The sequence below is a fragment of the Microtus pennsylvanicus genome, chromosome 12, assembly GCF_037038515.1.
Source record: "Microtus pennsylvanicus isolate mMicPen1 chromosome 12, mMicPen1.hap1, whole genome shotgun sequence".
NCBI classification, from domain to species: domain Eukaryota; kingdom Metazoa; phylum Chordata; class Mammalia; order Rodentia; family Cricetidae; genus Microtus; species Microtus pennsylvanicus.
Genome location: NC_134590.1, coordinates 30,707,612 through 30,729,060, shown reverse-complemented (window position 1 = coordinate 30,729,060; position 21,449 = coordinate 30,707,612). Strand labels below are relative to the sequence as shown.

The following is a 21,449-nucleotide window of genomic DNA, read 5'->3' as shown; positions in this document are numbered from 1 at the left end:
CATGAAAGAAGTGAAAATAGTTATGGATGTAAGGTTAGCTACTCAGGCTCTTCTGGAGGAAGATTACAACGTTGAGTCTTGTCGGGTCAGATGAGTTGTCAAAATAAAATTTCAAAGGATCTGTGATTTAACAAAGTAATAAAGTACTTGCATAGTTGATCTGGCCCTGAGTTTCATGTGCAGTAATACACAAACACACATACATAAACATAACACATACTCACACAAATATAACATATACATTTAGAATATAAAGAAACACATTTATAAAGAAGTAAGTAATTCAATGAAAGACAAAGAATTAAAAATTTTAAGGTTGTATCTTAGTCATTTTTTTCTGTTCCTGTGATAAAATATCCTAACAAAAATAGGGAAGCAGGGTTATTTTTGCTTACAGGATATAGGAGTTTTAATGAGAATGTCTACCATATTAAAACACTTGGTCCTACTTGGTGGTACTGTTTGGGTATGTTTAGGAGGTATGAACTTTCTGGAGGAAGTTCGTGATGGCAACAGGAAGGCTATAACTGGGATCAAGCTTTGGGTATATATAATCTTTTTCTATGTCCAGTTGATTCTTTTTCTGCTTCATGTTTGCATTTGAAGATGAGAAATCTTGTTTTCCTTCCTGACGTCATGCTTGCTGCTTGCTACAATACTTCCCCATCATCTTAAAAGGATTGTTGTCCTTCTGGAACTATAAGCCCAAATAAGCACTTCCTTCTGGAGTTGCTTTGGTTACAGAATACTATCACAGCAACAGAAAAGTAACTCATATAGCAGGCAGAAAGGCCTGGTGACAAGAACAGGAAGCTGGGTGGTCACATGGCATAGTCATTCAAGAGACAGAAACAGGGAGTGAGGTCAAACTGTGAAATCTCAAGGACAGTACCTAGTAATTCACTTTCTTTGACAAGGCTTGGCATCTTGAAATTTCTACAACTTTTCTAAACAATAAAATCTTGTAACAAAAGTAGGATACAATATTATATCAAGACTGCATATGCAGAAATATGGGAAAGTTTTATAAAAAAAGAAACAATTCTATTATCACCAATGATACCCATGCTGATTAATACTTTTCATAAGATTCTAAATAATGCAGATTTTTCCAAAAATAATATGTTGTAAAATCTTACAATATGATTCATCTTAAAATATGCAAGATTAAATGCTTCTTTCATTCTCTTACCTCACAGTCCCCATAAAGAGATAATAAACACTAGGCATAAAAGTAATATAGCAAGAGTATGGGAGCCCACAGAAGTCGGTCCTTTCCACCTTGACAGAAGGTCAGAGAGTTTAAGCCTATTTTCTCTTTTAAAGTTATTGACAAGAGGTCTGATTTAACGTGTGACTACAAATAAGACATCTTGACCTAGGGTGTGGTTACTTTGTATTTCGGGTATTAAGATGGCCCATAGAGGTAGATCTGTTCCACCCTGATCAAAGCACAGGGAATCCAAGCCTATTCCTGCTCCTTTAAGGCTATGACAGGAAGTTTAATGCAGGGAGTAGCTACCTACAGGATATAGGTGTAGTCACTGCATGTCCTGCCTAGAACACAAGAATGCTTAACTCAGGATATAGTGGCTTGATGTTTCAATAATTAAAACAAGTAATTTCTCTGTTTATTGTGTTAAAGCAGTCTTTTGCCCTCTTCCCTTCTTTTTGGATTGGGGTATTAATATAACAGCATATGGAAAATAAATGTGGGCATATTCAATATTCACTAAATTGCCCTCCTGGTTCTATCCTATGTTTCTGTATTTCTTTCATATCTCTGCTTTTCCTATCTAATTTTTCTAAACCACAAGTCCCTAAACTGGAACATGTGAACCCTGTCAAGGCTGGACCGTAATATAAGAGGGAATAAGTGCTTTCAGCAAACAAAATTCTTTTAATTGGAATGGAAGAAAAGCGAAAACTTAGCCTGGAACAAGAAGTGTTTCAGAAATACAGGCAGCTGGTCCTCCAGATGTGCAGGAGCAGATATAGTTTTCATCAGCCATTACTACTGCATAATGCAGCCTCACGTAATGGAGGGACGTAATGGCTCTTCTTGAGGAAGCTGGAATAATTAATATTTGTAAATGTAAATTTACAATGTAATGTAAAACTATTCCCATCCTATCACTAAAGAAAAATTCATATTGCTTTTACTTTTTTCTAAAATTAAGTCCGACAGTTAGCAAACATCAGCTATAAAGTTAATCTTGCCTGTAATTCTCAATGTGAAAAGACAATCAAAAAGTGCTCAAATTTTAAGAAAAACTGCTGGAAAGAAGATCAGGATAAACAAACTTGAACAAGCTACCAAGGTAAACAGCAGGGAACTGAAGTAAATTTATTTCCAGAAAGGAATTCTGACACACGACATAGCAGTTTGAAAGTATAATAATCCCTAGCTGTAACAGGGTAAATAAGGAAATTATTACACAGAGTTCATTATCATAAAGTAGTATCTATAGATAGTGGCTGAAGTGAAATAATTTGAGACATGTCTATATTTTATGTATAATAACAAGAACCATTCAAAAATAAATTAGAACACTGGGGGAAAGGATACAACTGAAAGGATTTAGAGTAGGGGACTATTATTTTTAGTTCAAGTCTATGTTGCTTGAATATTCAGACCAAAAACAAATGGGAATTTTCCAATATAGGATACTCATACAAAACCAGATGTAATAAGAAAATACATCAATAAGCCTCTGTGCATGTAACTTCATCTTTAATGTTTCCAGAAAATAAATGCACTTTTCTTTTTGGGCTTTTGAAGCCAGGCTGCTCAGTGGTTTTGAAGTAGACCCTGCACAGTACACTGATTCAAAAGCAGTCCACACAACATAAACTTTTAATATTTTGTTCCTCTAACTTAATGTGTGCCTCTACAGTCCCTTGATTTTCTCTGCCACTTATGTGTACAGGAAACTGGTATCGGTTCAATTTTTTTTAATTGAAAATTTTCTGATGCTGTTATCTTGCACATTCCTATGCCTCCTCATTTCCAGTAAATTGTAGTAAGGTTTAAGTCAGTTTTAAGGAGTCTAGGGTGGGTTAACATCATGATCTGTTTTTATTTTGTCAGTAAACATCTTTTGCTTTGTTAAATTAATGGTCAGAAGTTGCCACTTCTTGGATATGCTCTTCAAATTAGATCTGAATTTTGACTCATTTTCTTCATTTATTAGTTTGGGTAATATTTTAAAAAAAGCAATATTCTTACATCAACCATTTAATTTATTAGATTCCATGTATAGAAGTACTGCTTTTTAATTTAACTAGCTGGTAAATGATGTGATAAAAATACTCTAAAACAAGCAGTGGACTGCAATTTTGGGATTTCTAACCCTCACATATGGGTCCTTATACTACCACAGGCACCTACAAGGATAAGCCTGACGGTGACCCCTCATCAGCCATCTGCAGGTCAAGTCTGCTTTTGATTCCAAGTTCAGAGGTGACAAACTCCATCAAACTGTTCCTTTTTTTGCTGACACTTGAATCCCAGGGCTGTAACCTCTATTTAAGCTTCTACTGTCTGATGTTTGCCACTTCTCCCTTTTCTTTTTTTTTTTTTGTCTTTTTTTTTTAGTTGTTGAAAAACAATTTCCGCCTCCTCCCCGTTTCCCATTTCCCTCCCCCTCCTCCCACACATAGGCCTTCCCCCCACCTCTTACCCCTCTCCCTCTCCCCCCCTCCATTCCCCCTCCCTCTCGAGAATGAAGAGCAGTCCAGATTCCCTGCCCTGCGGGAAGTTCAAGGTCCTCCCACTTCTATCCAGGTCCAGGAAAGTGAGCATCCAAGCAGGCTAGGCTCCCACAAAGCCAGTTCATGTATTAGGATTGAACCCTAGTGCCATTGTCCTTGGCTTCTCATCAGCCTTCATTGTCTGCCATGTTCAGAAATTCCGGTTTCATCCCATGCTTATTCAGTGGCATAGGTAGGTAGTTGTTTATATTGGTAGTCTCATTTTCTCTAGTAAACTCATTTCCTTTAAATAAAAATTCAAATCTCAAAATAATGTGAAGTTACAGACCTAGGAATAGTGCTAGACAATGAAGTCAGTTTCGTCTATTTCCCTGTACTTAACTAGTTAACCAATCACGACTAATTCAAAGTCCACATTTCCCTGGATATTAACCATTCTTTCAAATGCACTGTATAATAAACATATCAAACTCCAGAAAAACGTATTTCGTGCACGACAAGGGCATTATTAAAGCAGCAGGGAACAAGATCCTGTTGGGAAGGAGTGCTGGTTTTTTTGTTTGTTTTGTTTTGTTTTTTGACACTCGGGAAATACTGACAAACTACAAGGCATCATCATGGATTTTCCATAGGGAATCCAATTTACTACAGTGCCCCTTCAGGCACTACTCCAAACCAGCAACCCAAACAAGAGGTATATAAAGGCACTCATAGAGGGATAATGTCAAAGTTGAGAATGTGGCAGTTTACAGTCATGTAGTGTTAGAGATGTGTTGGCAGAAATGGGACTGTACACATGCCATGATGTAGAGGTCACAGCAAATGAGATAGACTCAAAGACAAGAAACGACTGGGTCAAAAGTGAATGTAGGATACTGCCAACCTCTTCTGAGATATTTATTATTCTGTATTTTCAAGTAGTAACATATGTCAACACTCGCATTTCCTCAGTTTCATCAACATAGCTCCTAAGTGCTACGGCTTCTGCCAAACTTCTTGATGAGAAGCAGTCTTAAGTTTTAATTAGTATATGTTCCCATTATAAGTGAATATCTTCATATGTATTTGTATATATAGGAAGTATTCATGATTATTTTTCTGTGAATAATCTATTTTTTATCTTTTCTGCCTATTGAACTATTACTTCTATATTTTCAGAAGTTTATGAGTATGTTATAATCAATTTTAACTGATATAATTTTCAGAGACATTTTCCAATTAGTCAATCATAATCTTTCTTTCTTTTGAAAAACAAGTTATTTCTTATGTGATAAATTTCATAGTATTTTAATACTGCATCTGCAATAATAACTAATTGAAAAATTATGTTTTTCCCAAAATTTTTCTATATATCCTAGTTGTATAATTTCATCTTGTATAATTTAGAAGTGTAAAACATATGGAATTTATCCTGTCTACATGGTGAGAGATGAATAGAATTTAATCTGTTTTATTTGTGGTTGGTTCATCAAATAAGAACTTAATAAATAAGTGCACCTTTTCCATTAAATATTGCCCTCACAGAGCCCACATTTCCACATGTAATAAAGTCCACATATGAATTCTAGTCTATTGATATCACTATGCGTTTGTGCAATGGGAGACTGGTTTAAAAATAGACACTCCAGAAAAGATTTTAATAACTGATAGAAACTGCCTGCTTGGTTTTTTGTGTGTCCTGATTATTTGCTATTTCTTCAAATAAATCTTAAAAGTTAACTTGCCAAGCTTCAAGAAAATAATTAATAATTTTGCCTTGGAAAAGCCTTAATATTATGAATCAATTCAGGGAAAGTTAAACCTTATGTGACATTGTCTCCTTATCTAACACTATGCTGTTTTATTACTCATACAGAAATCGAATAATAATTTGTGTTTATTAGCATCTTCATTTTAATTTTATAATGCAATAATTTCATTCCTATCTTCTTTTTGTTGGTTAACTTTATTGTTTTAGAATATTATCCCTATAGAAATTATTATGACTCAGTTTATCAATATTTTGTGTTTTCTGCATATATTATCCTTTGGTAGCAAATAGAGAATTAAGTTTTCCCGACCAAATTTTATCTATAAAAGTTGTTCTTATATAATAAAGCCAATACTTAGAGCAAGTGTGTGATACTACAGACATGACGGATATATGTGGGCATGTAGATGCACATTTTCTTTACCTGCTCATCCTTTGTCACTTGCATTGGTTTCCATGCCTTGGCTGCAATGAATAATTGTGACGTGAATAATATGATATCTGTTTTTAAAAACTTTACTTTTACAAGATCTCCTGAGTAAATTGGGAGCATGGGAACTATGGGAGAGGGTTGAAGGGGAGGTGAGCAGAGAAAAATATATAGCTCAAGAAAAATCAATAGAAGTCTAAAATAGCAATAGAATAATTTTATGCTAGAAGGAAAGGCAAACAAAAATATAAAGATATTTTTAAAGAAAACTTTACTTTTTCTTTTTTTTTTCTTTTTTGCTGTTTACCCAGAACTGGAAAAAGAGTTACCAACCTAGAAGCAACACAATATTGTTAGACTGAGGATAGACGCCTCCAATAGGGTGTTGTAAGATTTTTGTTTTATGTTACATAAAAAATAATCCTTAATGCATTCATTTGATAATAGCTTAAGAGTTGAGCACTTTCATGACTGAGAAGATGGCTCACTTGGTAAAGTGACTGTACAGCAGTTGTGAGGCCTTGAGTTTGATCCCCGGCAGGCACGCAAGAAAAAACTGGGTCTGGTGGCATGCCATTGTGATTCACATGATGGGAAGTTAGGGTACCTGAGGCTTGCTGGACAGCAACTTAGCACCAGGTTCAGAAAAAAAAATCCTATGGAAAACAACATGGAGAATAAGGAAGAAATATATCCAATGTTGATTCATAGACCACACACACACACACACACACACACACACACACACACATTCAGTGCTTAGCATTTTAATGTAGTTTGTTCCATCATAATGATGTAACTTGAAATTGTTTAACAATTCCTACTAGAGGGTTTAGTGTGAAAGTCTGGGTTATAGCAGCACTAATAAGCTAGGCTAGGCCTCCAGCCCTAGTTTGCCAACGACTGAGATAAATTATGGTGGAAAACAGAATGAGGATAATTACTTAATGCAGTTAAAATGGGAAAGGGAACACATAAGGTGGTCTCCAAGTCTGTTTTGGGGGTATTGACATGAGGTTTATCTGTAAACCAAAACAATAATGGGGCAAGGAGTAGGAGATATGCATAAACCAGCAGCAGTGGTCAGGTGAGGTCTGGTCCATCTTTGTTTTCCAGATTCTGAATATATCCCCAGAAAGAATACTCCTGCTCCCTCTTGAAGCTCACCACATCTGTTCTCAACTCGCAGGGAAGGGTCTGTCCTGTGAGGTTGTGTTTGTCTTGGAATTCATGGTAACTGCAGAAATAGGACAATAAATGACCTGTTTCTTAGCCTTGGAAGGAGGTAAGATAGTTCTTGAGTGACAATGCAAACCTGCAGAAGTATTCTGGTGACTGAATGTAAAGGAGACCAACACAGGATGGAGACAGAGATGTCATTTATCCTGCTTTTGTATACCATGTGGTCCAAAGATAGAATCAATGCTCCTTAGCATAATAGTCTCTGAACGCATGATTCAAACTCTTATGATTATTAAATTTTGTTCCATGTTATAACAATATTAAAAAATTGAAACAGTTAAATTTTATTTGTATTTCAAATGTATTACTTGGGAAACATCTTGACAATTTTTAAATTTTTACTTATACATGGAAATGAGCAGTTTTTTTTTAAAACTGATTAACTTGTGAATAATGTTTTTGAAATGGGCATGATGTCAGAAGACATCTCAGTAAGTGAGCATAAAGAGCTTGGCTTTCACTGCTTAGTCAGTATCCTTGAGCAATTTACAGTTACTAGAACTGCAGAAATTCTCCTGGTACCAGTTTAGAGAACAAATGATATAGATTTGGCAGGAGGCTCTGTGAGTCTCACCACCATTTTGTAACATCAGATGCTCTGTATAATGGTATGAATATTATGTTCACAGTAGTAACACTTGGGAGTTCAAGTTCAGAAATGATTGATAGATAGGAATGTAGAAAGCAGGAATTTGGGGTGAATTTAAGGATGTTCTTGGTATAGGACTTTTTTTCCAAACAGTAGCTGAACATTTCATTAAGACAGGAAAATAAGATGCCAAACAGAATGTCTAAAATCAAGTCATAACTGTAAGTCTACTTTACTTAACCTGAGATAAGCATTTTACAAACCATTTTATTGGCATATCTGAGATTTTCTTACCTATTTTTAAAATTAACTTCTGCATAAATCAGTGTAACTTTGTCATACATCTATTTGCTGCTGCAGAAGACCAATGTTGAAAATCTACTAAATGTTACTAATATTTCTATGATAATATTGTAGTGGCATGGCATACACATATTTAATCAGATTAAGTAGGGTTGGGTATAAAAGCAGAGACAGATGTGGGTGACTGACTGATGGAGGATGTGTTCAGTTTCACTCTGCTCTCACGAAGAGTATGTCCTCAAGTCTAGGCGACACATCTATTATGCAAATGTATTTGTCATGGATGTCTTGGCAAATGACTATACTGTTATTTTGTATAACAGAGGGTTATATTAAAATAAATAATCTTTTATGTAAATTAACTTTCAAAGTGTGGTAAGTTACTTAAAACACATAGAATATGGCATTTCCTTACCTCAATTCATGTGACCCCAACTCCAAACAATCTTTTTTTTGTTAGATATTTGTATATTTAATTAAAGTAATGAAAGCAACATTTTGTCTTTCCAGGATCCTCTTTTTGTTTAAAAAAGAAAGCAGGATTGAACTTATTATGTGTGATTCATCTTAACTTCTGGATTTTTTTTCTTAACCTCAGATGAAATCACACTGGCAGTATCCTGCCAACACTCATTATTAAAGTTAATTTTGTCAGGTTACTATGACATCTAAAAAGAAAACTTGCCAGGCATGTTGCATCAGATCCAATGTCCGCAGAGCCTAGTTCTCTTGTTGGCACAAGAAGACGTACTTCCAGGATCTGGCTACCCAGTCATCACATAAATGATCACTTAGCAAACCTTTGTTGCTACTATTGTGTGCTGAACCCAATATCATGCCTCATGACATCAATATAAACATAACGAATATAGGCCACCAAATAGTTTATTTTCTTTCTGGTCTCTAGGTGCTACTACAATTGGAACAAAACAATCCATACAAGGGCTGTCTTACCCAGACTCCAGGCTCTTCATTTAATCTTTGGCCCCCTCTCTATTGTGGAGGCTCCTAATGGATCTTGTGTATCTAATACTTTCAGTTCTCTCTCCTCTCTCTCTCTCTATCTATCTATGTTTTGAGAGAGAGAGAGAGAGAGAGAGAGAGAGAGAGAGAGAGAGAGAGAGAGAGAGGAGAGAGAACTCCAAACAATCTTAAACGTGATTGTTCTGATGGATGTGAAAGGCTTCACATCATTAACATAGTTTCAGAGTTGTCAGTATTAGATAGTTAGTTCTTATACTCCACGTCCGACAGTGCCAGCCTTATACAACCATTCAGTACCGGGCTCGTGTCACCACCAACACTGCCATCACTCCTCATTTTAAACAGATAAAATGATTGCAATTTCTTATTAAGTTTACCTTACGTCATCCAATCTCCAAGAAACTTCTGTAAAACAACTACTATTCTCCTCTGCTTTATTACAGTCCAATACAAGATGAGACGGGTGGTTGCGGGAATGAATAAAGTCTGAACACAGATCGAAAATCAATGATATTGAAAGAAATTGTTTTTAATGTCAAAAGCTAACAAGAACAATGAATAAAAGGACAGAAAGCTGTTTTTAAAAATAAGCTTTGCTTTCATTTCTAGACTAGGGATATTTATCAATTAAATGTTCTTATTTGTAAAGTAGTATTAAAACTCTCTTTCATATATTACCTAACGAATAGCTATCTGCCTCTTTCTCCATGTTCTTTTTGTCAGACGCTCCTCAGTTACGGGTGTACATCTGATTGTAAGATCTTTCATTTCAAGAAAATGTGGTGTTTCCATGGAGATCAGCTTGAGATAGCCCAGTGACGAACTTCTTAGCTATAATTTCACACTGGTTTCTATGGTTTCCAAATAGGGAAAGAAAATGAAGTTGCAGATTTTTTTGTAATGCAAAAGGTTATTGGAAAATAAGAGATACTGTTCAAATTAATGCCATCTCCCTCAGAAAAATAACTGCTGCTACTGCAAAGCACAGAAGATTTTATGACAATATAATCATATTTTATATAAGCCTAATTTTATGACATATAAATGCATATGATTTTTCTGTACTTGTCATTATGAGGAGCTGTAATACTTAATGTTATAAAATTAGAAGACACCCTTCTTCAAAAGGAGGCATTTTAACAGTGAAATGTTTTGATAATGTTTACTAATAACTGGCTCATAATCACCACATTTCTTACATCACAACTTTTAAGATGCCACACAGTACATGTGTCAAATTAGTGAAGAACGCGGAGACGAGTCTTTATCAATTGTTACATCTGAGGTCAACAATAACATTTCAAGGATAAGGTCTCACTGTTACTAATGATAAAGTTGTGTCACATAGCAAGGTAATTTGAGACCTCAAATTCAAATCCTGTGAACGTGTTTGTACATAAGTCAGACCAACCAACTGTATATCACCCATTTAGCCTCGTTCTCCACTTGAGCCTTTAGAAAAAATTCTACAGCAAACTGTCAGCTACAGCATTTATTGATCACGTTACCTACATCACCAGAAAGGGAAAGATCAGCAGTGCCAGAATAGACAGATGGCTCCATAGCTAAAAGCATTTGCCCAAAGCCTGAAGACCAGAATTACATCCCTGGTACCCACATGACGAAAGGAGAGAATTACGTCTCTCACAAGTTGTCCTCTGTGTACATACACATGCAAGTACATTCTCTCTCTCTCTCTCTCTCTCTCTCTCTCTCTCTCTCTCTCTCCCTCCCTCCCTCCCTCCCTCCCTCCCTTTCTCCCTCTCCCTCTCTCTCAAAAGATAGACTAAATTGCTACTTCCAAATTAAAACAAAAAACCTCCAGGGCAAAGGTAAGAAGAGTGTCATTTTAAAATATTGAGTTGATGCTACATTTATTTTGTATGCCTGCCTTCTAGTACTCTAGTTTATTTGTTCCCATTGTTTTCACAGAAAATCTAGGATTCTCCTCAGGTTGCAGCTCTCCTCTAGATCTCTGGACACACACATCCAAAGGAAGGCCTTGGGAGGAAAGAGACCCTGAAGCTTAAGAGTCAATCCTGATTAATTGTCACTAGCTGTGTTTGGCAATGCTTCATGGCCCTTAAAATCTACGGGTAAAGTTAGTTGAGTCTAGGTTCTTCTGGTCCATTTCATATAGCCAGTCTGCAAGCTAGTAGTATTACATTAGCTTTTGCAAGATTTGTTTTGCAGTGTTTGACAGTGGACATTTTCAGCAGTACAGGCTGATTTTCTGTAAGCCTGTAAAAATAGGCAATTTTGTTGTTGTTGTGAAGTAATCCAACAGTGTACACAACTGCTTGTTTTCTTGTAAGGAGATATGGTCAGAGGCTTATTTCTATACTGATCAATGGTTTTCGCTGATACCTTGGCGGGATAGTCAGGGAATTGGAGGAATATTGTAGCAAGCTGCGTGAAGCCACATCTGATAATCAGCTCCTAAAATTGGCTGGAGCCTGATCACGCAATGATCATCAGCTGCTTGCATATGCGTGGGCCTATGGGCAGGCAATCCGGATTGGCAGCCCATGCCTACTTAAGGGCTGGGAGAGGTTTGCCCGGGGAGAGAGGGGAAGGACGAGGGGAAGGGCGAGGGGGAGGGGGAGGGCGAGGGCGAGGGCAAGGGCGAGGGCTTGCTGTGAATAAAGTCCTGGAATAAACTGCAGTGAGAAGAGCTCTGGTGTGTCGTGCCTCATCCTTGCTGGACGAGGTGGGGCGTGACAGACTATTAGAAAATTGGTAACACGATGTCTGATGGAGGTTTACGTGAAGAGATTTCTATAAATGAATGCAGAATGGGAGGCATTTGTGTCCTACCTAAATGCACTCTGGCTGGAGACTTGGCAGAGGAATGTCCTAACAATAAGGGATATAAAATGTTTCAGTCTGATAGTTATCTATTTCTTCTTCCCAATCTTCTGCTTCCACATTGGCTCTGAAATACAGTGACCAATCAAGAAGAATGGAGATTGTGTAGACTATATAATACAAAATTCAGTTCATGAAACCTTGTCTGCTAATTATCTACACGTTATTGGTGACAACCCAAACTATCAAGCAGAAAAACCAAAAGTACTTTCATGTGGTACCATATACAGGAACAAAGGAAATATCGCTCCAGCTATCAGTGCTCTATTGATTTCACTGAATCACCTACATCATGGGAAAGTCAAAATACTTTGCTATTATTTGAATATATACTGATGTGTGGATTTCCCTTCTACTATGAGTGGCACCATTCTCTGAGCAAATGGTTCTAGGCTACTAAAAAAGCCACTTAAAGATGAAAGCATTTACCAGGCATATGCTACCACATCACAGTCCAAGAGAGGTATTTTGAAAATGCCTTGGCTTCAAAATTAAAGTCAAAAGGTATGTTAGTTTGGAGAAAAGATTTTGCTTTTGTTTCCACAGAAAATGAGAGGCTGTGGATTTATTCAGAGTTAAGAAAAAAATCCAATATGATCAAGGAAGACAACCTGAGAAATCTCCAGCAGGAATAGACGGCCCAGATGTCTGAGTTCTTCATCCAGAACAGATTCAAGACTGCTGCCTGAGATGATCAAGACTCACAGGATACTTCCATCAGGACTTGATCATAACTCTAAATTTTCTCTAGATCCCCATAAGATTATCAGTGCCCCCAATCAGCTTGAAGTAGCCTGGAATACTACACCCACATTCCCCAAAAATGGACTATGGATATTTTCCTTCGATTTTTTTTTTAAAAGGGGGAAATAGTGTGGGAGAATTGTCTATATTCTGTCAATCATGTTATAAATAAACGCTGATTGGCCAGGTAGGAAATATAGGCGGGAATACCAGACAGGAAATAGAAATGATGTAATGAGAACAGAAGAATTCTGGGAAGGAGGAAGTTGATTCCTCCCACTCCTGCCCAAACCACCGAAGCAGCAGGATGTGATCTGCCCCACTGAATAAAGGTACTGAGCCGCATGGCTAACATAGATCAGAAAAATGGGTTAATCAAGATGTGAGAGCTAGCCAGTGAGAGGCTAGAGCTAAAAGGCCATTCAGCTTTATAACTTATAGAGATATATGTGTGATTTTTCTCTGGGACTAAACAGCTGGGGTACTGGGCGGGACAAAAACCCCAACAAGCAAGCAGGCCTGACCGTTTATGTTACAGAACTTGTGTCTTCTTTGGGGAGAACAACGAATATGTTTTTAATTTTATAAAGATAAGCTGAATCTTTGGAGGCTGAAATGTGCTTGGCTATTGCAATATTGACTTGTTTAGGAAAACTGTGTAAAGATATGATGTTGACCTTACTAATAACGTAACTAACTGTTCTGGTTGTTTTAGTCTGCTTTTAGTTTACTTTGCTGTCACAAACTACTTAAATACTATAAAACGTTTTCTTCATCTCATAGTTTAGGAACTTGAAAGGGCATTCATGGTTGGTGTAGAAGGTTCTTCTGTTGATGTATCGTTTTCATTGGTTAATGAATAAAGAAACTGCTTTGGGCCTCATAGGGCAGAACTTAGGTAGGTGGAGAAGACAGAACTGAATGGTGGGAAGAAGGGCAGAGAGTGAGAAAGCATGGATCTTCTGCCTGAGATGGACTCTGGTTAGGAACTTGCCGTTAAGTCACAGTCACATGGTGATCCACAGATTAATAGAAATGGGTTAAATGAAGATGTAAGAATTAGCCAATAAGAAACTAGAGCTAATTGGCCAAGCAGTGTTTTAATGAATTTAGTTTCTGTGTGGTTACTTAGGGTATAAGCTAGCTGGGTGGCCAGGAAAACAAGCTGGCCCTCTCTCCCTACAACACATGGTTGGGTGCACACATAAGGCTGGTATCTGTCTGAGACATGTAGTAAATTTCAGACATCATGGTAGAAGAGAGTGTGTGAGGAAAGACCATATCAATAAACCAGAAGTCAAGAGAGACTGACAACCCACAATGTCTCACAATGAAAAAAGACTTCCGTGCTGTCACATTTTCCTTTCCGCAAACATGGTGGTAGAAGTAAATGGGAAAAAGGTGCTCTATGTTAATGAGAGATGTTTTCTTATGGGACCTTGAAAGGGTGCATGCTTCTGGGTTCAGCCTAACAGGAAGAGGAACTATCTGAAATATTCCATAGATAATACATGTGGATTTTATGTATTAATAGTTTCCAGTGTGTATATTCATTGTATGTGGTAATATGGTGTACAGAACTCTTTCACATGAGTATTTATATATGTAGCCTTACAGGAAGTTGGAGAAAAAGAATGGCTATTTTGCTGTAGGTATTTGGCTACAATTTTATGAGAAAAAAAGACCTTCTAAATATCATTAATAAAACAAGAAAAAGACTGCCTCATGTACACTTTCCACCAGTTTCAAGGACAAAGCCTTTAATGTATGGACCTTGTTGTGACATTCAACATATAAGACACAGCACCATTCCTTTTCTGTAACTTCAGGGAATGGCTAGTTAAATAAGGAAAAATTCCTGAGAGAAAAGGGAAGAAAGCATGGAAAACCAACGACTTTAAACTTCAAAGATTGGGTAGAGTACTGTAGTAACTTGTGTTCCTTGCCCCTAAACTTCCAGCTTGCTTCATTGAAAAGAAAAAAGAGCTAAACCTAGACTCCCACTAGGTTTTCTCCTTTGAGTTATGCTATAGAGATTAATACTTTGCATTGATATAGATCTTGGTTTATTGATACAAATTTAAGGTCAATTTTGTTATATGTATATTTCTGTTCAATTAAGGTATTGTGTTTATGCAGCTCATTTAAAAATATGACGTATAGTTAGGAAATATAGATTAATAGATAGTCATTTATAATATCCAAACTTGTATAGATTGATAGATAGTCATTTATAATAGCCAAATTTGTAGTCATGTTATGTTTCCTAGAGGTACAGAGATATATTTCAGATGGATAGGTATTCTTCATATCTTTCAAAGATGTACAGAATATGGCATTTAAAATGTTTTAAGAACTCAGAATTTCCTCAACAGTGAGACATGGCTGCTTCTGGCTGCATCAATTACTTCAGCGAGATTGAGGGGCATTGAAGAAACTCGTTATGGAATTTGTCTTCAAAGTGTCAAGGCTAGCCATCTGGGCAAGAAAGTGCTCTTGCCTGGACTGTTTGATGTATACTATACAAACTGAACATGCAGGGCCCACAGAAAAATAGACTGCTGAAGTTGCCTAAAGAAGGTGAGATGGTCCTTCAGGATTTCTGCTTCATGAAAGAGTCTGCCAGACATTTTACAGGTCAGAGAAGAAAGTGACAGACAAACTGCCAATAAATATAGGTGGAACTGTCTTTGAAATTTCCTGCTTCATGGAAGTCTGCTAGATATTACGGGTCTGTAGGCTAAGGTTGGATATACTGTTACAGGAGAATATTAGGAGACTGTCCAGGCAGCAAGATGTCTCTGTTAATTCTAGAGTTGTGGAAGTCTCTCACAATGCACTTCCAGTTATGAGGTAAATTATCCTAATGGGGTCTTTGAAGAGTTGGAGAAAGATAGTTATGGTTTCCTTAGTTATGATAAATTAGATATAAAACTTTAGACTAATAAAGATAGGACAGATTATAGAATATTTTCCTTAATTTGTCTAATGTAAATGGAATATTTTAACTACAATTCTTGTTTGATTCCTGTTCTGTTATATGTAATTTTACTATGTTAAAATCTTCCTTTTAATTTAGACAGAAAAGGGGAGGTGATGTGGGATTCCCCTCTGTATGCTATGAATATGTTTCATTATGACTGGTTAATAAACAGTTTTGGGCCTGTGGCAGGTCAGAATAAAGCCAGGCAGGGAATCTGAACAGAAACATAAAGAAAAAGTAGCAGAGTCAAAGAGACTCTATATAGCTCCAGAATAGGAGACAGACATCCCAGAACCTTGCTGGTAAACCACAAGCCTCGTGGTAAAATATAAAGCAATAGAAATGGTTAATTTATGATGTAAGAGTTAGTTAATAAGAAGCCCAAGCTACTGGCCAAGCAGTGTTGAAATTAACATGGTTTCTGTGTTTTATTTTCGTCTGAGGAGCCAGGAATCAAACAAGCAGCTTCTGTCAAAAGAGTTAAGGTAAGTTTAGGGCCAGGTAAGTATGCAGACCCATCGTGAGTTATCACCATCTCCTATAGGTCACCAACATATCTTAGTGACTAAGAAGAGTACATTCCAATTTAAATTCATGGTTTCAGCACAAGTGTCCCAAATCCAGTTGGGCTTAGCTCTCTCCTACTTCACATGCATCATTCCTCCTTCACTGAGAAAGCTGTCAGACCTACAGACACAGAATTCTTGTAGCGATTTCTCCACCACTTACCACATTTGTATTCATGCTCACTCCCATAATTAATTCTGTATTCTACATTATTCATAATCATTTTCTGCTCAACAGAGTAAATCCCACCTGATCCAATCAGTATACAGACTACCCAAATTCTATCAATACGTAAGGCAAACATATAAACAGAAAAAACAAAAACTCAGATAGTTTACACAATAGAGAAAAATGGGGTGGTGGGGAAAACAGATTGAAGCATGAGCTACTGTTCAGATCTTCAATGGATCAGATATTAAAATTTTAGACAACTTTCACCATCGTACAGGAAGAATTAGAAATATTCCCAGAACACAATAGAAGCAGTCTCTACAATATTCCAATTCTGCATCCATCAAGGATCCAAGAAGGCACAGACTCCCTAGGATTGCAAAAGATCTCATTTGTAAGGTATAACCATACCCTTGCACCAGTCTAATGCCTTCTACTGAGCTACTGGCTTGATTTAATTACTTTCTTTTGATCAGAATATATGACAGGGGTGATAATCATGGGTTGCAATAAAGATTCAAGAGGAAAAGCAAGGAATGTTACTATTTTATTATGATTTTACCTTTGGTGATTCCTACATGACTAAGATGTGATCTACCCAGCCACATCCTACAAAGTCTTGATAATAGTCAACAATAAGGTGAGTGGATCTGTAGTGGGTGTTTACTCCTACCCTGAGATGAATTCAGCTCTTTCTGAATGCTTTGTAGAAATATGAGCTCCTGCACCAGAAAGCCCCATCCCCATCATCCTCTGATTCTTGATTGACAAAAAAATGTGAGTTTGCAAATGCTTTATGGGAAGAAGTTTCAGAGTAATTTGTAAAATGAAACATAATTAAAATAGTCTCCAATAATCTAATTACAACCCTCAGTGGAAATCAAATTCCTATTTTTAATTTTTTAATGAATGTGGGCTATGATTACCTATAGTCACCCATTTATTCATCACTTCAATGTAATTGAAAGCCTCATCTACCAGATCCTGTTCTGAATACAAAATCACAGAAAGCATTTGAAGCCTATGATCTTACAGAGTTTTGCAAACAAATAATAAAGAAGGGTAAAAACTGTCCTGAAAGTCCGATAGTGAAAAGAGCTATTCAAAAAACAGGCTAGGAAAGTAAGAGAGAGACAGAAAGCAAGGCCAAAACAGAAGAAGATGGGTTTTTTGTTTGTTTTTTGAGACAAGGTTCTCTATCTAGTTCTGTTTGTCCTGGAACTCAATCTGTAGACCATGCTTGGCTTGAATTCAGAGATTTGCCTGCCTCTGCCTCCTGAGGGATTAAAGGTGTGTGCCGCGGCTGTCGAGACAGCAGTACACTCAGAAAACATGACATGTGAGCAAAATCAAGAAGTTATGAAGAAGTGATTCAAATATCAAAAGTGCATCCCATGTAGAAGAAAGAAACAAAAGCATCTAGATGCAGGAGGTAAAATGCCATTGCAGCATCCAGAGCCATTTTCCTTGGACTCCAGAGACAAATGAGTTTCTGGATTTAAAAGATGGGAGTGACATCATAACAGCTTTATGATTATCTTGACTGTTGAAAAACTGCATCATGATGAGGGAGGGAGGGATCAGGTAAAGGGATGAGACATGTGCAGAAAAGCAGAAAAGAAATGAAGAAGTTTAGGTGTCAATGTCAATGAAAGTATGGTGGTACAGACCAGAGTGGGAACAAGAAAGAACAGCCTAGAGTAAGTCATTAAATTAGAAGAACTTGTCGTTTTAAAATTCTACTTTTTAAATACATAGTATTCGCACTCCCTGGTATCTACATCAGGGCTAGTGCACTAGCATTCTTCCAGGAAATAAATGACAGCTTTGATGACTTGTCAGAACTTTCAAATGAATTTTATTTCTTTTGGTATGCTATATTTAATTAACAAAGCATTTCCATGACAAGTTTGTTTTGAGACAATTCTGCATTATGGTATCTGAGATAATTAGTTATTCTTCCACTCTTTTGGGGTAACTCTACCAACAGGAGACAGGTTCCATTCTACACCCATCTGTGTTATATAAAACACAAATCCAACAAAACAGAAAGTGGATCCACTAGCTAGCAGCATATTGCCGTATTTGTCATGAAAATCCGATGAGGGCTTTGTGTGGCCCTGTCTTGCCACAACTTGCCAAATTCTTTGAATCTTGAGATGGTTTAGTGCATATCTGGCCAAGGGAAACATCATGACGTGTGATATGATTACTATTGATTGCAGCAATGGGTCTATTTCTAGTGACCTAGAAGACAAAACATAACATGCAATGACATTTGATCTGATTTCAGTTCCTCCTGAATGTTTCATCTATGCCCCTAGATTCCCAAGAACAATAATAAGTATTAAGAGGGTTCCAAATTTCCAGTGCAGACTTCAACCTTTTTCCAGTTTATTTTTTGAGGCAAAAGTTTCTCATTGCACCTCCTGGTGGTTCCATCTATACTGTCTGGCTGAGAGTCCAGGGTCTCCCGTCTGTCTCCCACAGCTGAGATCAGACATGTACATGGCCACTTACAGTATTTCCATGACTGCTAGGGATCTGGACTCAGGTCCTTGTGCTCACGCAGTAAGTATTCTTCTACCCCATAAGCTGTCTCTCCAAACCCAGGAACGTGACTTTTAGATCATGATGTCTGGACCCTAATTTCAGTTAAGCCTGCATAAATTGGAGCGTTACTGAAAGTCCCTTTGTTTCACCTCCAATGTCAAGTTGAGATAGCAGTCTGTAAGGACTGCATGTAATAACACAAAGAACAACAAAGTAGACAGCTTAGATTTTTCTTCCTCATCAAAAACATGCAAAGGTTTCTCTATGGGCAGAGTCTAGACTTAACCAGCATGCCCAAGCATAATAGGACCATTCCCTGCACATTACACTAGTTGAATATCTTTTCTAAAATACACTATACATCCTAGGTTTCCATCAGAAACAGCATCATCTCTCTCTTCTGTTCTTTTATTTTTCTCTATGGCCATTAGGAAAGAGCAGGATCAGAGAATAACATGATAACTATGTCACTGTCTCACACCTTCAGCTTTATAACAAACTGACTTCATTATTCCCCACATTGAAAAGTTGCAACCCACACTTTACTTCCACTGACATTAGCTGCATACCATTCATAATGTATTTTGTCCTTTAGCTATCCCTTTATCTATGAAGCTCTTTCATCTATGTTGTAATAAGAGCGGCGGGGCTGCGTCCCCGGCACCCGGCCGCACTTATTACAACACATCTATATCTTAAGTTTTCTTAAAATTAAATTGGTTTTTATGATTAAGAATTTCCCTTTAAAAATTCTTCTTCATGGATAAAGACAGAGTTGGGGGAGAGACTAAGAGGAAAATCAAGAAAAGAGATATCTTGACAGAGGGAGCCATTAAGGGGTTAGGAAGAAACCTGGTGCTAGGGAAACTTCCAGGAACCCACAAGGATGACCTCACCTAAGACTCCTAGCAATAGTGGAGAGGACTGATGAAAGGGCTTTCCCTTTTAATCAGATTACAGAGGACATTAATTGTCATCACAGAACCTACATCCACTTATTGATGGAACAGATGAAGTGACCTATAGCCAAGCACTGGGCTCAGCTCCTGCTGTGCAGCTGAAGAGAGGGAGGAAGAATCATAAAGCAAGGGGAGTCAAGAATATGATGGAGTAAACCACAGAGAAAGCTGTACTGAGCTAGTGGGAGCTCACACACTATGGACTGAGAGCTGGGGAACATACACGGGCCCCAACTAGACCCTCTAAATGTGGGTGACAATTATGTGGCTTGATCTGTTGGGAGGCACTGGCAGTGACACAAGGACCTATCCCAGGTGCAGGAACTGGCTTTTTGAAGCCCATTCCCTATGGTGTGATACCTTACTCTGCCTTGATACAGGGCAGGGGAGGGGCTTTGTCCTGCCTCAAGCTGGTATGCTAGACACTGTTGACTCCCCAAGAAAGGCCTTACTTTATCTGAGGAGTGGATGGGGATCTTAAGATGGTGAGATACGGGGGGGGGCGGGAAATAGAAGGGGAGTGAGGAGGAACTGGGGTTGATACATAAATTGAAAAGTAATTCTTTTAAGAAAAAAAAGAAATTCCTCTTTAGTGACATTCTATAAAAACTAATGTTGGAATATTTGAATATAAGACATCCCTCACGATTTTATATATTTGGTCCCATGAACCCTAGTATGTGGGGGATAGTTTGGAAAGCTGGGGAACCTTTAAGAAATGGAGCCTAGCTGAAAGAAGTAAATGTCTAGAATATAGACTTTGAGATTTATAGCAAGATTCGGGCTTTCTACTTCATGTTCTTGCCTTATCTTCCTGTCTCTTCAGTGTCCTCATCTACTCAGTTATTAGCTTTTTCTCCACATCTATAGCTAGAATGCAGTCCTGCCACCATGCCTTCCTCAGAATGATGGATCACAACCCCTGAACTGTAGTCCAGGATAAATTCTTGGTTCTGTTAGGTATTCTGCTAGTGATAGGAAATGCAACTAATACCCCCGTAATCTTCTCATTCCTCCTGCCTGCTGCGATCACTAGTATCTACCTTGTATGTACTTTGATTTATAAAGCACACGTGAAAACAAAGAACCCACTAATTAAAAGCATTTTCCACATTGCTAAATTCCACTTGGCAATTCTATAATAAATTTTATGTGATCATGTCCTCTTGGAACATTATCCAAAGAACTAAAGCTACTGGTTCCAACAGTCATATGGAAGTACATAATGCAAAACTGGATAATACTCAAAAGTAAAGGAAACACTTCTCACGGCATACATCTGATGAAAAGGGACCAAAAGGATGGACTTCTCTGGCAATAAGAAAAAAGGAAAGGTCCTCCTACCTTTGAAACAATAAAATAAATATGTTCTGAATAAATTTTATCTAAATAAAATGCAGTGTTCTATTGAAGATAAAACAGAAATACTGTGGAATCTACTTTATACAATAATGATTATATTAAGTTCAGGGAGAAGAATAGCCACTGCAAGACTAAAATCTAATTCTAGGAGGAAAATACATAGATTTGAAATTCCGGTGGTACCAATAGTAATTTACCATCACTAAGGGCCATAAAAGTAAGCCAAGCAC

At 37.4% G+C, this 21,449-nt stretch overlaps 1 protein-coding gene across 1 annotated transcript; it reads right to left on the bottom strand.

Annotated features, from left to right (window-relative positions):
- Positions 1–18,294: 18,294 nt before the first annotated feature.
- Cox7b2 (cytochrome c oxidase subunit 7B2) lies at positions 18,295–18,540 on the bottom strand. The gene has a single exon (XM_075942800.1). It carries the CDS (start codon positions 18,538–18,540, stop codon positions 18,295–18,297), a length of 246 nt encoding a protein of 81 aa, XP_075798915.1.
- Positions 18,541–21,449: the final 2,909 nt, after the last annotated feature.

Bases quoted from the DNA above. Each gene is read 5' to 3' on its own strand.
- Cox7b2 (XM_075942800.1), bottom strand. From the start codon at position 18,540: ATGATGTTTCCCTTGGCCAGATATGCACTAAACCATCTCAAGATTCAA.